Genomic DNA, 20433 nt, shown 5'->3' with positions numbered 1-20433 from the left:
TACTGTAATACTGCATACTACATCGCTCATAATACTGCAGTACTTTTACTGTAATACTGCATACTACATCGCTCATAATACTGCAGTACTTTTACTGTAATACTGCTACTACATCACTCATAATACTGCAGTACTTTTACTGTAATACTGCATACTACATCGCTCATAATACTGCAGTACTTTTACTGTAATACTGCATACTACATCACTCATAATACTGAAGTACTTTTAATGTAATACTGCATACTACATCGCTCATAATACTGCAGTACTTTTACTGTAATACTGCATACTACATCACACATAATACTGCAGTACTTTTACTGTAATACTGCATACTACATCACTCATAATACTGCAGTACTGTTACTGTAATACTGAATACTACATCGCTCATAATACTGCAGTACTTTTACTGTAATACTGCATACTACATAAAATCATAAAACTTTTGAACTTTTACGTAACTAGGATTTTTCATGCAGGACTTTTACTTAATTAAAATATCTTCCACCACTAGTTTAATCTGACCTTTGACCTCACAGTGGAACCTGATGAATTGATGATATATTTGATATCAGAGCCTCAGTTTGTGTTAAATAATCAGACAAACAGTACAGTACATATTACAGTAACAATATTGTCAGAATTAACTACATCACATATAGTATGAAAAAAAGGAAAATCACAGTGTAACTCATGATAATATAATAGTTTACCCACAATAAGAGATTCTGTGACCCTCAATATAAGACAATCATCTGTGATACATACATGATATCTGAGTAACTGAAGAGGAACAACCCTGGTACTATATTCATGACCTGTGAAGTATTTTCAGTTTCTCATTTATAAACAGTTTTATAGACTAAGATGAATCACTCAGAGCTCAGAGTTTGAGCATTTTTAAAGCAGAGCAACAACTCTGCTTTACAAAGGAAACTTAAAAATTGTGATATTGTTGGCAGATTATTATGAACTATCGTAATATTAATTATTTGGCTCCCCATTTATCTTGCTGTGTGGTTTTGGGAATGCTGTTGCTAAAGCTGCTGTGTTTAGACTTTCTTTTTTGGTTTGTCAGGTTTTCTGATACGACAGCTTTCATATAATTTGAGCCTCAGGTGTCCAAACAGCAGCTGTGTGGTTTTACATTTCTCTCAGTCAAGCAGTTTTCAGCGTATGAAGCTCCACATCAGTTCAGACTCAGCAGCATTTAGCGTGCAGGACGGAGCTGAGCTGATCTGATGTTTGGGTTTAAGAAGTTCTCTGACTCTACTTCTGTTTTGGTTTCATTTCAGTAAAAGTTTGAACAAAGTAAAATATTCTTTATTATGTTATTTGTCCTTATATTTTAATTATTTTGAGCCAAAAATACAAATAATCCTGTATAAAGTCTAAACAGGATGCTTTAATCTGCAAATCTTTATTAAAATAGGTTATTGGATAGGATTTCAAATGTAAGAGTTGCCTTCTGATGGACACATATTTGTTTATAATCCCTCATTTAGAAAAAAAAGTTACATACTGAGAATCTGTACTGCTGCATCCCTGCTGTACATAAACTGGACGTGTGAATATCTCACCACATTTAGTAACTGTGACATTAATTAAACTTTACTTAGATTTGTTGTTTGTTGCTGATATTTTTTTTCTTATTTTTGACAGTTTTCAACCCAAAGAAGAAGAATAACACATTACTGCAGCCCCGCAAGCTCCAGAGTGCTGACCTGTAGCTGACAGTGACCTCTGACCTCCCACAAAGTCAACACATCTCTGCATATTATATTACATTAACCTACAAATCATTATACATGTTATATATGTATTACATTAAATTTGCAAATCATGCCAGATCTCTGTATCACATACAAACGAAACGTAACAGACTGGTCATGTGATTTCTCAGCAGCAGCCTGCAGGATGTTTTATTTCTGCCCACTGGAGGAGCTCTAGCTATATTTTAACAAAAGGCAAACACCATCAGGGAGGCTTTAATAACTGCAGGTTATCTAAGATTGTTTTGTTGATCTCACAGCGGAATCAGGAGCAGTACGGCTTGGCAGAGAGAGAGAAGTAAGGAGTGATCCAGCTGCATTTAGTTCAGGTTCAGGCTGACTCTGTTTCTGTCAGTTCAAGATAATAATAAATGTCCTCTGTAGAGTTCCATTCATGTTTCTATATAGAAATAAAAAGCTCCACATCAAGGTCTCATTAAGCCACATCACACAGACTATCTATGTGACTACACACTGACTGGTAACACAAAGGGAAGCCACACACAGACAACTCAAGCAAGAAGTAATTTATTTAACTCAAACCAAGATAAACTTGAACTAATTAGTGGGATGTGTAAAATAGGAAAGGCATCAGTCAGAGCTGTCAACTCTCACGCAATCAGAGTGAGAGTCACGCAAATCACTGTTTAAACAAGCACTCACGCCACGCCGCTATTTCTCACGCTGTCAAAAAATAATACTGAACTATATTTTTAAACCCCCCCCCACATCTACCATATCTATAATCAGTACATCAGTCTAACCATCCTATTCATTATTGAATACGTTCCGCTTGTTTATTGAGAGAAAACCCAAATCAATGAATCTCCATGTTTTCACTGATACACACACACACACACACACACACACACACACACACACACACACACACACACACACACACACACACACACACACACACACACACACACACACACACACACACACACACACACACAGGGAAGCTTAAGGTGGGTCAAACACTGTCACAACATGTTCAGGACAATTTTAACTTACTGAAACTAAATATTGGTATTTTGTTGCCTTTATGTTTCTGTGACAAAGTCTCTACACACACTATTGAGTTAGCTAACTGCTAACAAGCGCTAATGCTATGTTAGTAAAATAGTGCAAAGATGAGGAGAGTGGTTAGTTTTCATTTGGTTGATACTGTAGAGAGGACTGGTCTGTTTTTGGCTGACAGCCTCTTGGTTTGATGTTTGGACATAAAGAAGAGTAAAGTAAGTCACTGGTAGTAATCAGTTAACTTCAGCTAACTACACCTGAGTCTCTGATGGACAGGAGCTGACTAATAAAAGCCTGGCTGACTCATTTATAAACTGGCTCATAAAACTGACAAATATTCTACTTTATGAGGAGTAATCTTTGGCCTGCTGCTGAGGACTTTGGGTATATTTCCAGTTTCACAGACTGGTACTTTACAGTCAGTTGTATTTACATTCAGTATTTACATTCAGTATCATTTGTTCTGATTATAAACATGAAAGAATAGATACTGCTCACTAAATAATGATCACTCCTCCTCCTCTCCTGACATCTAGGTGTAATAGAGTCAGAGACAGGTGCAGGATGCAGGGACAGAGCAGAGATCCTTTGCTGTGGTGAGTGATGAAAGAGATTCGACAGTTTAGAATAATTTGTCAATAGGAATAATGAATATTAAACATTTCAGTCAAGGTTTCCTGTATGACCAGTAAAGTCAGGAGAGCATCACTTATTTGAACATTTGATAACTTGATATCATACCGTTCCCAGGTGAACCATCTTATGCTATGCTCACTTTCAAACTGTAAATCAACAATGGACCCTTAAATTCATTGTCATTTATTTGTAAAGGCATAGACCATCTTAAATATATGACATATAGATTTATCAATTTGTAAACTTTTATAACTTTTTTATCTTCTAACCAACACTTCTAAGCCATCACTTCATCTGGATGTAATAACAAAATCTACCATTTACTCACAGTATAATCAGATCAAAGTGTCAAAACACCAGAATACAGGAAATGATCTATTGTGTAAGACCCCCAGTCCCTCCCTCCCATTATATATTGTCCCACCCGCATTTCAAATGCTTCCTACACCCATGCTGTACATAGTTACGTTTCTTTACTTAAAGTACAAATTGAATAAAATCTCTTTGCTTAGAAATGTTTTTGCCAAAAAAACAGATTAGGGTCCCGCCCAACTTCCCTCAAATCTCACTCCAAGGTTTTCTGAAAAGTTGACAGCTCTGCATCAGTGGTGTTAGCAGTGTGTGGATGAGTGGAAATATGGTGTAATGTGTGTGGTCAAGTGCATCAAACCAAACAATTGAATATATATAAAAATATTTTGTCTCCCACACATTTAATATGACATATAATAACATCCATGATGTCTTCTGGTAGCGTTCAGTACTCAGCATCAGTGGAGCTGCAGGAGAATCAACTTGATCCTTACAGCTCTGTCATGATACTCATTGTTTTATTTAAGTGTATTAATCTACGAGGATAACATGTTTACAGACTCCAGTAAGCAGTAAACAACATGACATTAAAATTAAAAACAGAACAAAAAATTGTATTCAATTAAATTGTTTTGTTTGACCTTGTTCAGTAAAAACATGCAACAAATAATTATCGTCATTATTACTTAATGGAGTCAAAGAACTGGAGACATTTCCTGAGACCTGTAGTGTCATCAGTTGCCGGGCAGAACTCAGTGCAACAGGTTTGTCTTTAAGGGGAAAACCAAAACACCGCCCTGAACCCGGATGTGTGCAGCGTGAAGAACTAATCTGACAAGTCTCATATCAATGTTAAAACTACACACACAATATTTCCACAACAGCTGCGTTCATTTAGTCTCTATGACAGTTATAAGTATTCAGGCAATATTAATTTTACTGTAACTATAGTAACACAGATAAGTAAGAATATAATATGTGTGGATTTACAAAATGTTTCAGAGAGCAGTGAGGCTGTTTATTGACATTAAATACATTTGGTTGTTATTTTACTTAAAGTTTCCCTTAACTCAAATAATGTGTTTTTATTATTTATACAATTAGTTGTTTGAGCTTTAATGTGCAGAATGATGAATGTTGGGGCTTAATAAAGAGGGGAATAGTTGAAGTAAGTATTCTAACATGAAAAGGAGTCTAAACAGTTTGTTTTTATCTGAAATTTAGACATTTAGCATTATGAGTAAACTATTACTATTGACTGAATAAATAGTTTAACTGATTATTTATTGTATCTAAAACAATATTAGAGCCTCTCAGTAGGTCACTTCCTGTTTAAAGGGACACATGGTTTAGTCCAGTCCTGCAGCAGAGTGAACTAAAACAGTCTGACTCACCACCTTTATCTTATTTCCAGAATGAAGCTTGTGACAGAAATATAAAGCTCACAGTGAAAGCTTCACACAGTAATTACTGAATGTTGAGAAACACTTCTAATCACCACAGATGTGTGAGATTATTTAGTGAGTCAGGTATCTGTGCAGACATGATGATGGATGTATTAAAAGGGGAAGAAAGGGCCTAACAGCCTCCATAAGTACAAGGTTGATGTTTATGTTGTGACACTGGATGCATGTGCAGAGTTTGACACATGAAGTGGAAAAAACACATCAGACATTAATTATTATTATTATTAGTATTTTTTATGTCTTGAAACATGTGTGGAGGAGATCTTTAATTACTCCACATGTGACCAGAGTCCTGTATTGTAATGATGATTTGATAAAAAAATAGCAGAAAGTCAGCAGCTCAGAGGAAGATATATAAATTTGTCCAGAGGGGGCGCTGTCACACCTCTGACATCTCTGTACAGATAAACTCGGGTATCAATCAGCAGTGAGTCACAAACACTAAAAAACAGCCGACTACATTCATTATATAAAATACATAATATTTAGCCTCTTGCTTTGTTTCTGTTAACATGAAACAAAGGTGAAGAAGTGAGTTTTTCTTAATAAAAGTATATTCTATAACGTTTTATGCTTCAAAAAGTAAAAGTGAGGATAGAAACAGGATAAATCTGCCAACAGCAAAATGAAAAACAGCATCAGGTGTCCAAACATCAACAGAGGTGTTCAGTTTCTCTTTGGTGGAGCAGTTTTCAGCGTACACAGTTTCACATTAGTTCAGAAGCTTCTAGCTTGTAGGACACAGCTGAGCTGAGCTGATGGTAGTGATGAAGAAACTCCCTCGTCTTCCTCATGTTGGGGTTTTATTTCTTTGGTTGCTGTTTTCACTCTGAAGTCATTAAGATCTGATCTGTCCTGATGTTTAAAGTGTTTTATACCAAACATTAACTGGAGTTTTGATATTCTGCAGGGAAACATTCACCACATTTAGTCTCTGTAACACCAATAAAACCACATTGTTTGATGTTGATATTTTTGATCAGGACTGTTTTCAACCCCAGAACATCCACACAGAACAACAGAAGAAGAATAACATTATACATATTATATTACAGGTATTATTATATGTGTTATAATAAGACTTCCATGGATAACTAACCCAAAATAAAGCCTGGCATGCCTCTCCATCCTCTATAACATGGGTGAAAACAAGCAAATGTTACTTTCACTTTCGTTTAATAACCTGTTCAGATCAGTTTAACCCAGATTTAAGTGACGTTGGTCTCATACTGAATTCTCATTGGCTCAGAAGGAAGATGAAGTGAGCGCTGCTGCCAGTCCTACCCTCAGATCAGCGGTGTGGCACACAGAAGGAGCAGTCTCTGTGTGTCTGTGGATTAAGAAGCATATCAATTGACAGTAAAGTTGGAGATTCTGCAGCTCAGAATGAAGATATTGGTTATTCTTGCCCTCCTGGGTCTACACAGCGCAGCAGCAGGTGAGTTAATTCATATATTTTAAATCCATTGATGGTAAAAAATAAAATAAAAAAAAGGTTTTATATCTGTAAATGGTTATACGAATTTAAATTTAGTCTCATAGTATTAGATGTTTAATTCCCTGACTTCCTTGCAGATTAAAGAAATATTTTTGAAAGTCAGAAACTCATTATCTTAAAGTTTACTTTAAATCCAGTTGATTAATGTTTATTTTTTGTAACGTGCTGAGCTTTTGCCAAAATGGATTTCCTGTTATATTTCTGATAAGAAGCTATTGAAACGTTTTTTTTCTACTTCTTTTATTTACTATTTTTAATCTGGCCCATTATTTCATGTTATAATATTTTATTAGGACCTTTTTGATCGACTCGGTCCGAGCGCGTTCTGACAAAATGGCAGCACAATTACGCAGCTCAAAAATAGTCCAACACACTCAGATAAATAAATAAGATATAAACAACACGACTAAAATACAACAATATACACTTTAAAACACACTTTAACATAGTTACACTTATTTAAGTTGTCTATGACGTCATGTTAAATGTTGTTCCAAACAACAATAATTAAAATCACATCCTCAGTCAGTGTAACTATTAATTAGTGATATTAGTCATTATTACTTATTATTGTAGAAATGATGTAAATGTGTTAACAAACACTTTTCAGTCTGAAAGACGTCACTACATTTAATCTGAAGTGTGTATAATTAACATCTACAGACTGCTGAAGGTTTTTATAGTAACCAACATGAGTCAGCAGATGGCGCTGTTTTCATAGATATTGATGCTGAAGACAAACAACTTCCTGCTCTGATGGCACAATATTTAATATCATTCACTAATGATTGTAAACTAAACGACTGACATCTATAATTTATTTAGTTTAACCACTCAAGTCAAATGTAAACTTGACAATTAACAAAACATATTATGTCTGAACCTGTAATTTAGTGTCAATATTTGTTAAAGTGATTTTAAAAGCAAAAATCTAAATATGTATTGTTATTCTTAGTTGTATGACACTAAACTGAACTTTAAAAAAAGTTTTTTTAAATTTAATTTGGACAAAACAAAACATTTGAAAAAGTTACTGTGGAATCTGAGAACTTACAATAAACATTTTCACATTTAATAACATTTTATAAAACAAATAATCGATTAATTAAAAAAAGATTACTTGATTATCTGAAATGAAAATAATTGTTAGATGCAGCTCTAATTAAATCATATTGATAATTTATTCAGGCATTTTAAGGTTTGAGTTACTTTATTGTCTCTGATGTGATAAAATTGTCTTGGATTAAAGGAACTGCTGCATCAAACCAGATGTTACAATAAAAACATTAAATATGGACACATGAAAACATCAGTCTGAGATAAAATGAGTCACAAAGTCATTCACAGTGTTAAAACTGACAAAGATTTGAAGGCAAACTTCTCAGAACAAACACATCTTAGTATAAATGACAGCAGAGCATCATGAAACAGACAAAAATCTGATTGTTCAAACTTACAGACTTGTAAAAAGTTTATTCTGTTTAAACTCTGGAATAAACTTTTGATGATTATTAACTGATACTAATAGAAACAGCACTGAATGAGTACATGAGAGTAAAAATAATCCAAGAAAACTTAATTAAATATAAAGCTGAGTAAACATTTTGTGTTTGTGATTGTAACACAATTCGGAAAAAATGACTTTACGCAAAATATTTCAAAGATTTAGAATAGGCTAGATCAAAGATTTTGGAAGTGAAATTTTAATATAATTCTTCAGTTTACATAAATCAAGTTATATGAAAGTGAGATAAACAAGTGACAGGATCTGACTTTTATCTTTTTTTTATTACTTTATTGCAGATTTTTATATTGCAAGTCATCAGTAACATTTATGCAGTTTATTTTATTTGCCTAACCAAAGAAATAAAATACAAAATACAGCGATTGTTCATTGTATTAAAAAAAACTCTCATACTCAATCATTTCAAATCCACAAAACCTCCTATAACAGAAACATGAATGTTATTATTATTTAATCATGAAAAATGAGAACAGCAAAAGAAAAGAGTTGACCAACCTAGTTCTAAACTTTATCAGAAGTGATGAAAACTTCAGGAAGAAGAAACGTAAAAGTCGTCATTGTTCAAAGTTTTCAGTTAGCTAAAAACCATAATAGACGTACTATAATACAATACAAAATGTTTAATTGGCTGAATATAGAAAATAGAATTATAAATCACATGCAGCGTTAATCAGTCCCTGAAGGAAAATGTGAGTTTCCGTAATGATTAACACAAAATCAAGCAATCAGCAATATATTCAATAATTTGCAATTTTGCTAAATTACTGAAACTTTTCTGCATGAAATGACCAAAATCAAGTTAAGAATTATAAAAGATAATTATAATACATGAAATCAACAGACATGATTTAGACTTATTGTTGCATTTAATGTAATTGCAGCAGACAGGAAGTGATTAAATATGACTATTCATTAGTAGTTTATTTTAAAAGTTGAATTATTTTCCTTTACTTACAATTTTTCCCAATTCCTGCAGTTTTACCTCAAAAACAACAAATAAAACATCACAAGTTGATTCAGTTTTTGAGACAAGCTGCAAAATAATAATCTAAAAATGAGTGAAACTGAGGGACTGATGTATAGTTAGTCACAGGTTTGTGGTTTCACATTTCAAACTAAAACAATAATGAGCAGCAGACGCTACTAATGATGCATCCTGAAGAATAAACGTCTCCACTAACTGGAAACTAAACTGGAGTTTAATTCACACTGAAAATAAATCCAGCAGGAGAAAAAGAAAACTAAAATACATCTATCAATGAAAGTCAGACATGTGAATGATCTGATGTGTCAATAAGTGACTGCTTTAATATTTTAGTTCAGAATAAATGTGTTGTTCAAAACAGAAGCATCTAAAATAATTTTTTAAAGTATTTTATGGCAAAAATTCTGGATCAATTTATTTATCAGGAGGATACTGTTGTTTCTTTTGATTCTGTGCACTGATTTTTATTTGATGTAAAAGTTATTTATAAAACTTTAATTCAGAAAACTGAAATGATGACATGATTTTTTTCTTACAGTGACTCACTCTCTGAAGTATTTCTACACTGCGTCCTCTCAAGTCCCAAACTTCCCAGAGTTTGTGGCTGTCGGGTTGGTTGATGATGTTCAGATGTATCACTATGACAGCAACACCAAGAAAGCAGAACCCAAACAGGACTGGATGGACAGAGTCACAGAAGATGATCCACAGTACTTGGGGAGGAACACTGCAAACTGTTTGGGTTCTGAGCAGTCCTTCAAAGTCAACATTGAAGTTGTAAAGGAGCGTCTCAACCAAACTGGAGGTTTGTTATGTTTCACTGTTTACTGATAAAGTGTTGTTTTACTTTCATCATCATCATCATCATCATCATCATCATCATCAACACACACACAGACACACACACACACACACACTCCTGTATGTTTCTATACTGCACTGATACAGTGTTTCTGCCCCATAATAACCAACAGAGATTATTAACCCTTTATCTCCACTAGATTAGATCAGAATAACTCTACTGAACTGTCCACAGTGAGTCGGTCCACAATAACTCTCCTGTAGAAACATGTTTATCACAACACACAGCTGATAGAGGAACATTAACGCCTGGTTTCTTAAACTACGGCGCAGGACTGTAAATGGGACACAGGCTGCTTGTGCTGGGTCTCCATATGACAGCAGTAACAGTATGTTTTAATAAAGCTGACTGACAGGACGACACAGTAAATGTCTCATTCACATCACAGCTTTAAAAAGTTTAACAGCACGACTCTACTGTACTGATACACAGTGTGTCCATCCCATAATAAACATATAGTACAACTACACATTAGGTTACATTAACTTTACTTTACCACAGTGTGTCCATCCCATAATAAACATATAGTACAACTACACATTAGATTACATTAACTTTACTTTACCACAGTGTGTCCATCCCATAATAAACATATAGTACAACTACACATTAGATTACATTAACTTTACTTTACCACAGTGTGTCCATCCCATAATAAACATCCAGTACAACTACACATTAAGTTACATTAACTTTACATAACCACAGTGTGTCCATCCCATAATAAACATATAGTACAACTACACATTAGATTACATTAACTTTACTTTACCACAGTGTGTCCATCCCATAATAAACATATAGTACAACTACACATTAGATTACATTAACTTTACATAACTGCAAACATATACATAGTGCTGAAATAATTAGTTAGTTAATCAATTAGAAGATTAACAGGAAATGTATTTTAATTTGAATTGAATTTTTTTTGATAATCAGATAATCATTGAAAGACTTTTAATCATTCCAGTTTCTCAAATTTGATAATTTGATGCTTTTATCTGTTTTATATCATTAAGATTTATTAATTTTCAACTTTGATCAGACAAAATAATTAATCTAAAGATTTCACTTTAGACGTTTTTCTCTTTTTTATGACATTTTGTAAAGTACAATTTTAATCAATTAATCAAAAATGTAGAAAAAAGAAAAAAAGATGAATCAATAATGAAAAAGAATCATTTGTTTCAGCCCTAAATATTTAGTAGAAGTACAGATTAGATTAGATTAACTTTACTTGACTGCAGTGTGTCTGTGCCTTAATAAACATACATAGTGATGAAATGATAAATCAGTTAATCAATTATCAGATTAACAGAAAATTAATTTTGATAATCAGATAATCAATTAAAGTCTTTTTATAATTCCAGTTTGTCAAATATGAGAATTTGATGCTTTTAACTGTTTTAAATCATTAAAAATTAAATAGTTTTCAGCATTGATCAGATAAAACAATCCGATGTTTCACTTTAGACTTTTTTCACCTTTTTCAGACATTTTCTAAAGTACATTTGTAATCTAATAATAAAAAAATAATAATTAAACAAATTGATAATGAGAATAATCATTATTTACAGCTCTAAATATAAAGAGGTACAGATTATATTAAATTAACTTTACTTGACTGCAGTGTGTCTGTGTCATAGACTGTAAATTAAAAAGATGAACAACATGACAGCTCATTAAAAGTGAAGCTGAAACATGTGGAGCGCCCCCTGGTGGCCGGTTGCAGTGCAGCTCATAAATCCCGCCCCCTCCATGTTAGCGGATGAGACATGAGCCAAACTAAAAAAATCTAAATGCTCCTTTAATAAATTTACCCCAAAGATGTTTTCTGTCATTTTAGGAAGTTCTTATCACGCTGATGTTTGTTCCCATTTTTCTGATAAGTTAGTTTTTAATTAGTTATTTGATAATATATTAAAAAGAGGGTGTGACATTGTGATTGACAGCTCTTAAACCTCCGTCAGACGAGCTGAGTGACCGCAGCAGTTTCTGATAAAAGACGCTAAATGTAGGTTTTCATCTGTGATTCATACCGGCTGGTGTTGGAGGGAAGGGTAGCGTCAATTTAAGGATTAGCAGGAGGAGGAGAAGGAGCAGTCAGACCGTGAGGAGTTTTAATGAGATTAATGAGACTGCAGACGAGAGATCAGCGGCAACGTTAAAGCGAGTGAAGCTACGAGGTTAAAATTGTGTCATACTATCTGAATAAAATTTCCCAAGAATCAAACCAAAGTTAAAAATTAACTGAAAGCTAAAAGAAAAAGACCTCAAATACAAAACTTTAGATAAAACTATAGAAGAGTGAAACATTTGATCACAATATTCTCCACTTGTCTCTCACTGATCAGGATTTCTCTTTAGTCGCCACTTTTTGCTGCTTAAATTCATCAGTTTTGTTGTTGGAACTTTTTATTTGTGTATTTTTTTAATTTTAATTTTCAGTTCAGAGTTTTTCAGTTTCAGAGGTCTGGAAGTGCAACAAGTAGTCCGACCAGTAGCGGACCGTGGGGTCTTTAACTGGGCCTTCAATGGTGACCCAACTACACACACACACGTCTCCAGTAACTGATTCCCTCAACTTACAATAAAATCAAAACCACGAGGAAACTACATCAATAAATCCACTTAAAAATAAATCCATGACAAAAAATAACCTTCCATCTCCTCAAAATACGACTCAACATCCTGAAACTACGCAGACTTCAGTTTCTCTCTCTGGGCCACCGTAGCCGTCTCTGGACCATAACTGCCTCCTAGTTTTTATCAGCACTTCATTAATGAACCAAGAACGCAGCCTCCTAATATCAACTTACCACTCAACAACATTACATGCTTTATAAGACATTACAACAACAAAGGAAATATTTTAAAGATATAAATTAGGCCATATCTATATATATATATATATATATATATATATATATCACATAGCAGCAGATTAAAGCATCACCAACAACAGTTTTACATAATATAACAAGACTCAGCAGTCACTTGTAGATTAAATCCATCTGTCTGTGCTGCAGAGTAAACACAGATAGAAAAACTCTTTATTTGTTTGTAGACTTGCCGTCAGCCAGCCGCAGGTCATAGTTTCCCTCCGTAAAGTTCCTCATGAAGCCCTTCCAGCTCAGGTTTTGGCCTCTCGCTTTCAGATATTTATTTATTAACAAAGTCAGAATTGACGAATACATGAAACAATGACAGAGAGCTGATTATCAATGATATATATGTTCATACATGGACATAATAAAGTATATAATAAAATATATCCACATAAATATATATAACTAAATAAACAAATAGACAAGGGATGAAAATAACACGTAAACAAAAATAAACATTTTATAAGCATTACAATAAATTATACAACAATTTATTGAACAGGAAAGGGCTAAGTTATAGTTTGAAGGCAGTTCAACAAATATATTTTATAATGTTATATAAATCTGTTACTTTACTTATTGACCAATACCGAAAGTTAGGCCTACTGGTTGATAATGATGACATCACCTGGGGGTTTCCCAATCACCTCAAACCAAATTTATATTGGTTGATGTTGTCGTCCCTTTATATTTATGCCAAGAACATTTTCTTATGAGCGGAGCCTGTAACCGAGGACACAGCAGCGCTGAGATGGAAACAGCTGTATTAACCCTTACAGACTGTTACGGTTCAATTTGACCCATTTTTACATTTGAGAAAAACACCAAATACACATTTATTTAAGATGGACTTTTTCTAATATGACCCATAGTTTACAAAAAATAAAATAAAATGCAGCTTTAACAAAATAAAAAAAAGTGCAGATGATACACGTTTTATATGAAAATGTACAAATCAGCACTTAAACATGTTGCATTCATCATTTTCTATAAATTCTTCTCACGGAACATAAAATAGTGATTGTGAAAGTCTTTTATTTCATTTAATCAATCAAACAGAAGAATAATCAAACATTTATTAATGACTGATGGGGAATTTATGAATATGAATTGTTGTAGAGAATAATTATGAGTCAGAATATGAACAGTATGTAAAGGGTTTAAGAAGCAGACAACAGTGGGTTTATTATTGTGACAATAAATTGAACAAAAAATTATTCTTAAACATCAAGTAAATAATTTAGACTAATTATAAAATATTCTAACAATAACATTATAACAAATAATTTAATATTTTATCAACTAAAAATGACACTTCTCAAAAATGATAGAGAAGTCTCTGAACACCTGAACACATGCTCTTTATGTCAGAACTGAAACTGAGAAATTAAGAAGCAAAACTGACAAAAAGTGACCACAAACGTTTTATTGTACGTTTTGATTTTGAGGTCATTGTTTTGTTTGATGTTTGGGAGATTTTGTTCAATTATTATGACACAAATGTAATCCCATAGGAAGGAACGTCTACCTTCATTTATCATAAATTACTGTCTAAAATACGCCTCCTAAGTAAGTTTGAACTCAGTACGGAGATTTAAAACTATGTAATACACACGTTGTCTCCATGTCCGTTGCCTGGTTACCATCAGACATGAACCAGCATTTTTAACATGTTTGTTTTTATGTAAGTTTATTTATTTGTTCAGCACTTTTCATACAGTAGTTGTAACTCAAGGTGCTGTATTCATTAGAAATACATTAAAAATACTTAAAATACATTTAAAAAATAACAGAATGTTGAGATACATTTAAAAAATAACAGAATGTTGAGATACATTTAAAAAATAACAGAATGTTGAGATACATTGAAGATAAGAGAATAATAATTAGAAAATAAAAAGTGAGACATTGAAATGCTCAAAGTGTTTTAAACATACATATATAGATGTTATAGAGGAAGTTAATTGAAGTCTGTATAATTAAGTCTTTAATTGACTTTTAAAAGTGTTCACTGACGTCGCCTCTTTCATTTCTGCTGGTTTTCCAGATTTTAAGTGTCGACTAAATGATGCTGCTGTAAGAAGGGTTGAGTTAAGATTCAGGTTATTTTTATTAATATGTTTTATATATAATATCACTTACCCCCACAACCGGAAAATAGTTTTAATGCAGTAACCATCAAGTTAATTGTTAAGTGTAAATGACGTAATACAATGTGTTTCATGTGTGTAAAGTTTGTATTCATAAATATAATAATTATATTACTTTTATTTTATTAACCATGAAAACACTCAGCCTCTGATTGGCTCTGATATTCTTACTTTAACCTGAACCATCTCACTCCTCATGTCTAAACCTAACCAACGAAGGCAACGAGCAGCCAATCAGAGGCAGCGTAGGGCGGGTCTAGGTGGCAGCCATTTTGAATATTTTGGCTTCACTTTTGCACAGCAGCAGGAAGTGGAGACGTGTCGTCCATCTTTATATACAGTCTGTGGTCTGTGCCTTAATAAACATGCATAGTGTAGAAATGACTAGTCAGTTAATCAATTAGTAGATTAACAGAAAATTAATTTTAATAATCAGATAATCATTTAAAGTCTTTTATCAAGAAAAAAGTCAAACATTTTCTGGTTCCAGTTTCTCAAATATGAGAATTTGATGCTTTTATCTGTTTAATATCATTAATAATTAAATACTGTTCAGTGTTGATCAGACAAAAAGATCAATATGAATATTTCACTTTAGACTCTGTGAACTTATTTTTGGCATCTTTCACTATTTTCTGACATTTTGTAAAGTAAATGTTTAATAGATTAATCAAAAAAGTAAACAATAGATGAACTGTGTGTGTGTGTGTGTGTGTGTGTGTGTGTGTGTGTGTGTGTGTGTGTGTGTGTGTGTTGGTCTCAGTGGAGGCAGTGTGTCTCTGTGGTAAAGACAGGAAGTGGACTCTGTTTCCCAGCAGTCTCTGCTTCTCTGTCTCTCTCTGAGTCGTCCACACTGTCCAGATGATGATTGGCTGTGAGTGGTTTCCATCCAGCCAATAACAGCAGAAGGTGTAGATGTTGTGTTTTGGTGTGTGTGGATCAGTGGGTCTCTGTGGTGAAGATGTGATATCAGCTGATGACAGCTGACTGTGCTGAGATCTCACTCTGGTTTACTGCAGTCTGTGTCTCTGTCTCTCTCTCAGGTGTCCATGTTTACCAGAAGATGTACGGCTGTGAATGGGACGATGAGACTCAAGAGATGACTGGTTTCAATCAGTATGGTTACGATGGAGAAGACTTCATATCATTTGACCTCAAGACATTGACATGGATCGCTCCAAAACAACAGGCTGTTATCACCAAAAATAAGTGGGACCATAACAGAGCCAACAATGACTATTTGAAGAACTACCTCACCCAGGAGTGTGTTGACTGGCTGAAGAAGTATGTGAACTATGGGAGGAGCTCTCTGATGAGAACAGGTAGAGTCACATGACCTGATGTAGTTTCATGAACACAACAATGTTAATATGCCTCCTCTGTTTCTAACTTACAGTAACATTACAATACATATGAACCAACACACAGAGACCTGCTGAGTTTCAGTTTACACACATTTCTCTTTCATTTTCTCTCTCACCTCTCTTCACCTCTCTGCCTCCCTCCTCCTTTACCACATTTTCTCTGTAACTCCCACATTTTCTGTCACTTTTTCACACATTTATCGTCACTCTTTTTCTCATTTTCTCTCTATCTCACACTTTCTATCACTGTCCTCCTCTCTTTCTCATCTAGTCTCTCTCTCCTCACCTCTCTTCATCTGTCTTTCTTCTCCTCTGTCCCTCCCTTCTTTTCTCAACCACACTTCATATACCTACATATTTATTGCTAATGCATTTAAATACATTACACCAAACAATAATAATAATATACTGTAAATAAGAAAAAGATAAAGAAACTATAAATTGTTTTCATTTTTACCCTCCAGAGCTTCCCTCCACACATTCTCTCCTCCAGAAGACTCCCTCCTCTCCAGTCAGCTGCTTCGCTACAGGTTTCTACCCTGACAGAGTCATGATGTTCTGGAGGAAAGATGGAGTTGAGCTTCATGAGGACGTGGAACGTGGAGAGATCCTCCCCAACCATGATGGATCCTTCCAGATGAGTGTTAAGCTGGACGTTTCATCAATCGCACCTGAAGACTGGAGGAGGTACGAATGTGTGTTTCAGCTCTCTGGTGTGAAGGACGACATCATCATCAATCTGGATGAAATAAGAAAGCCTGGTGAGAAAGACAGTTAGTTTATTTTCTTCTGATACATGTTTTTGCATTATTTGTGACTGATAGGGCTGTTGGTCTCCTTTAGTGGTTTCTTTAGTTGTCTTTGTTTTTAAGTCATCTTGATTTTATTTGTGTCTTTGTTCAAACTAACGAGATTACTGTAAAACTTTGTGGTTTTAACTCCCAACACTGATTGTTCACTAAAACACACTCAGCATCAACATGTTTGTCTTCTTCTTGTGACTTCCTTCTGAAACCTAAATGACTAAAATTGTTTTAATAAATAAAATCTGATCCATTAAGTGATGAAAGAGTGAGATAAACAAAGATGAATGTTCTGCTTTGGTTCTTCAGGTTTCCCTCTTGGTGCTGTTATCGGAGTTGTTGTTGTACTGCTGCTCCTGGTAGTCGGCATCGTTGGATTCTTCCTCTGGAAAAAGAACAAGAAGGGAAAGGAAGGTGAGAAAAGAGATGTTTTTACTTCACAGATGTATTTAATATACATGTATGTGCTATTGTTTTGGTATTAATGTTTTTATAACATCATATATTTTCAGTCAGTAAATTTCAGTGACAAAATTAGTTGACATATATAAATAAATAAATTCTGAATAAATAACTTTGTGATGTTTTCTGTATTTCAGGATTTAAACTTGCCAGCAGTAAGTATTTTAAATATTAAATGTTTGAAAGTTTTATCTGCTTTTTCTTGTAATATGTGGATGTTACCTTACAACATTATCAGATTGAAAGCCAGAGATTTAAAAAACACAGGAAGTCAGTCAGAGGAGCAGACGTATCACAGAGGCAAACAGCCAGAGAATCAGGCAGAGTGAAAACACTGAAACATGAAGAGAACAAAAATGCTGGAATGCTCCTTACATTTAGACAAGATGATCTTCAGGGTTAGAACCATAATAATAATAATGATAATAACAATAATAATAATGATAATAATGATTAGATAATAGAGGATGGGATCATGTTTCTTTAGATTACACTCTACTTTCTTTGGAAACAGGTGTTAAAAATATTCTGGCATTTTGTAATCTGTGAGAACTGAAATGATTTGTCTTTACTTTGCTTTGTTTCAGTCAAGCTAATTTCTCCATGTCAAAAGTTTAGTTTTTTAAGTGTAGTTTTTAGTTTTAGTTCAGTTTGTCTGGCCGTTTGTACTCGTTTGCCGTAGATTTCAAAGGATTTTACATATTGTGCAGAGTAACATTTCCTGTATGGAGTGTAAATCAGACAGTGGTAGTTCAGTGAAGGATAAATAAACTAACAGTCTGTTTCTGACTTTACAGCTTCTGACAGCGGCTCCGACAACTCTCAGCAACAGATTCCAAAAGCTTGAATAACAAACACACCAACCTGCACACAGTGAGTTACTTTATATGAACTGTTTACAGCTCCTGTTAAACAAAGTCAACTTAAACTATCTGCTAAATTATGTTATTGGATTTTCTTATTTATCCATCACAAAAAGTCTATGAAAGTTTGTAGTTGTAAACAAGTTATTCTTTTTTATTTTAAATTGGGTCTTGAACAACAAATAAAGTGCAAATATTTGACAAACGATTAGTTGACATATTGTAATAATAACACAGATAGTGCCGTTTTCTCTTTGTGTTCTTTCATAAACTCTGAATAAATAACTTTGTGATGTTTTCTGTATTTCAGGGTTTAAACTAAAAACATATGATGCTACTATAAGTCTCTCACACTGGTGTATTTTAAAGGTGAAAACACAATTTAGACATGAACTTGTGATTCACCAGATGTTTTAGATGCAAGAAGTCTGTTTTATGAAGCATTTCTCAGTGTGAGATTCAGTATAACTACAGAAAAACTAATTTAACCGATAACCTTCACTTTTTTACCCAGAAATATCTCATATTGAATAAAATGAAACAGACTTCTTATATTAACACTAACAGATTTGATCTTCCACCTTGTTTGTCTTTTTATTGTCTTGACAGGAAACCAGTGAAGATTAGAAGAGGACGTTGAACTCTAGTAAATGACTGGAAATATTCTTTTTCACAGAATTTCTGCTTCTGATTGACACAATTTCACAAACCTTCTTTAATTGAACACTGAGATTAAAGTAATTGAACCTGTTGTTTCATCTTTAATCATCATTTACTGTGTTTACCTGCATTCCTGCTGCGACTGCTGTTAAACGCAGGTTGTCTTCTGTTAAACATGTGTGACAGTCGTAGCTAAAAGCATCACTTTCCTTCACTGTGTGAGTTAAACACATCTGGAGAGAAGTGATGCAGCTGTCCAGCTGTTTCTGCAGATGTTTTGTAGATGTTTTATTTTGTCACTGCAGCAGCTTCCAGATACCAAAAACATGAGCAGAGAAACAAAAAAGAGCTCAGAGTCACATCATGCTTGTTTCTTAATGTCCATAAACAGAATCTGGTGTTTGAATTTATACTCAGCTATGATAACATTAAATGATTTTCCTTTTATCACAGATGAGGTTATAAAACACTTTAACTGAAGCAGACTTTGGTTGAACACTTGTTTGATGTCATTGTGTTAATCTCTCTAATCTGTACAGATGTTTGCAGTGGTGTTAACTTTAGAATCAGCTACTTTTTGTTTTATCGTACAGTTTCCCACATTGAGCTGGATTTTGATCTTTACTTAGAAATTAAATCAGTCAAATAGTATGTCTATATATTAAATTGATTAAAGCTGAACATTTTATAATGGTGTGTTAACTTTTTATTTGATTAGAACATTTTTTATTTTCTCACTAAGTTTCTTTTCATGGCTCCTATTTATTTGTAATTTTTCTGTAGGATCTATTCTGTAATTATATTATAGTATATAATATATTATAATTATAGTTTCTGTCTTTGCTTGGGTGTAAATGAGAGTGTAATAACATTTTGGGTAAAACTTGTACATATTAGGGTTTTTATAAATGAATAAAAGTCCTTTGGAAACCCAGTGAAAACTTCTCTGTTTATTTGAGCTTCATAGTTTAAGGATTTTTCAGGAGTTCAGGCTTATTAAAGGTTTAGTTCTGTTTCAGGAGGCAGTGATGCTGTTCAGTAACACTAAACATATATTCAATGGATTTAGTTAGTTCATTCTACACATTTAATGAATGAATATGACCATGTATCATTTCTTTTCATGATGATTCGACAGAAAGCAGAAAGTCA

The 20433-nt window shown here is 33.6% G+C and overlaps 1 protein-coding gene across 1 annotated transcript; it reads left to right on the top strand.

Moving 5' to 3' along the window:
- Positions 1 to 6508: 6508 nt before the first annotated feature.
- On the top strand, positions 6509 to 20215 carry LOC133996491 (BOLA class I histocompatibility antigen, alpha chain BL3-7-like). The gene is made up of 8 exons (XM_062436078.1): positions 6509 to 6656; positions 9765 to 10031; positions 16173 to 16451; positions 16958 to 17254; positions 17606 to 17710; positions 17896 to 17913; positions 18556 to 18631; positions 19231 to 20215. Exons 1-7 carry the CDS (start codon positions 6605 to 6607, stop codon positions 18603 to 18605), a joined length of 1068 nt encoding a protein of 355 aa, XP_062292062.1. The 5' UTR covers positions 6509 to 6604; the 3' UTR covers positions 18606 to 18631; positions 19231 to 20215.
- The last annotated feature ends 218 nt before the right edge of the window (positions 20216 to 20433 follow it).

Source organism: Scomber scombrus, chromosome 16 (genome assembly GCF_963691925.1).
Source record: "Scomber scombrus chromosome 16, fScoSco1.1, whole genome shotgun sequence".
NCBI lineage: Eukaryota > Metazoa > Chordata > Actinopteri > Scombriformes > Scombridae > Scomber > Scomber scombrus.
Note: the sequence above shows the minus strand (reverse complement) of the source record. Positions and strands in the feature narration are given on the sequence as shown.

Bases quoted from the DNA above. Each gene is read 5' to 3' on its own strand.
- LOC133996491 (XM_062436078.1), top strand. From the start codon at position 6,605: ATGAAGATATTGGTTATTCTTGCCCTCCTGGGTCTACACAGCGCAGCA. The intron at 10,032-16,172 runs GTTTGTTATGTT...TCTCTCTCTCAG, and splicing joins GCGTCTCAACCAAACTGGAG to GTGTCCATGTTTACCAGAAG. The intron at 17,255-17,605 runs GTGAGAAAGACA...TTGGTTCTTCAG, and splicing joins GGATGAAATAAGAAAGCCTG to GTTTCCCTCTTGGTGCTGTT.